General features: G+C 27.5%; 1 protein-coding gene across 1 annotated transcript in view; it reads left to right on the forward strand.

The window, feature by feature from the left end:
* LOC119682002 (probable cytochrome P450 6d4) overlaps positions 1-642 on the forward strand; it is a gene marked incomplete at its 3' end in the record, with an annotated part of 2,276 nt that extends 1,634 nt beyond the window's left edge. The window contains exons 2-4 of the mRNA XM_038095333.1: positions 7-87; positions 152-400; positions 479-642. Of these exons, the coding sequence (XP_037951261.1) occupies positions 7-87; positions 152-400; positions 479-642 (494 nt within the window). The remainder of the gene's footprint in view (positions 1-6; positions 88-151; positions 401-478) is intronic.
* Positions 643-1,073: the final 431 nt, after the last annotated feature.

A 1,073-nucleotide genomic window follows, 5' to 3' on the forward strand; every position in this document is an offset into this window, starting at 1 on the left:
AAGTAGAGGAGACCTTAGCGAAGTATGAAGGCAAACTGAGTTATGAATGTGTACAGGATATGAAATTCTTAGATTTGTGTGTTATGGGTACATTTCACTAACAGCAAAAATATTAGTAGTTAGTAGTTATTATGATAAAAATTATTTTTAGAAACTGTACGTAAATATCCTGGATTACCCATATTAAATCGTGAGTGTACAGAAGATTATCAAATACCAAATTCAAAAATGGTCATTAAAAAAGGAACTGGAATAATTATTTCTCTATTTGGTATACATCGTGATCCAGAGTATTTTCCTGATCCATTGCGATATGATCCAGAACGGTTTCTAGAAGAAAATATGAACTACAATCCTGTCGCTTATATGCCTTTCGGCGAAGGACCTCGTCATTGCATTGGTAAGTAGTAATGAGTTTTTTTTTTGAAATTTATATGTATGTAAGTACTAAACTTTAATATATTTTTAATTTTTTTAGCTCAACGCATGGGTAAATTAAATGCCAAAGTAGCCCTAGCTCAAATTATTACAAATTTTGATATTAAAATAAGAGAAAAACCTTCCGAAATTGAAATCGATAATTATGGTGTACCTTTAGTTGCTAAAGGTGGTATAAATGTAAGTTTATCAAAAAAAATAAAAACAAAATAATTTTGTAAATACATTTAAATTAAATTTCTGTTATTTTTCTGTATTTCTGTTAAATTTCTGTAATATATTTTCGTTTAAATAAAAGATAAGAATAGTAAAACATCGGTATTTTTGTTTCTTCATAATAGCTTTTATCTTAAACCAAGTAACTTTTAAAGGTGTTAACTCACAGTTATTCACCCAAATTCTATTTATTTATAATACTCCGCTTAAAGTTTTTTCAATTATTGTTACGAATCAATATAGAAATTTTGTATACATATATTTTTATATGAACTCCGCAAATGTAAGATGACTAAATTCAACTTTTCTCTATTTACAATAGTAACAACCATATGAATGTAAATATGGTATCGGATTTGTAATCTGAACTCTCGGAAACCTATCCTTTGACGTGAGTTTCAAGTTAACTTGTCAAAATA

The sequence above is a fragment of the Teleopsis dalmanni genome, chromosome 1 (assembly GCF_002237135.1).
Source record: "Teleopsis dalmanni isolate 2A chromosome 1, ASM223713v2, whole genome shotgun sequence".
NCBI lineage: Eukaryota > Metazoa > Arthropoda > Insecta > Diptera > Diopsidae > Teleopsis > Teleopsis dalmanni.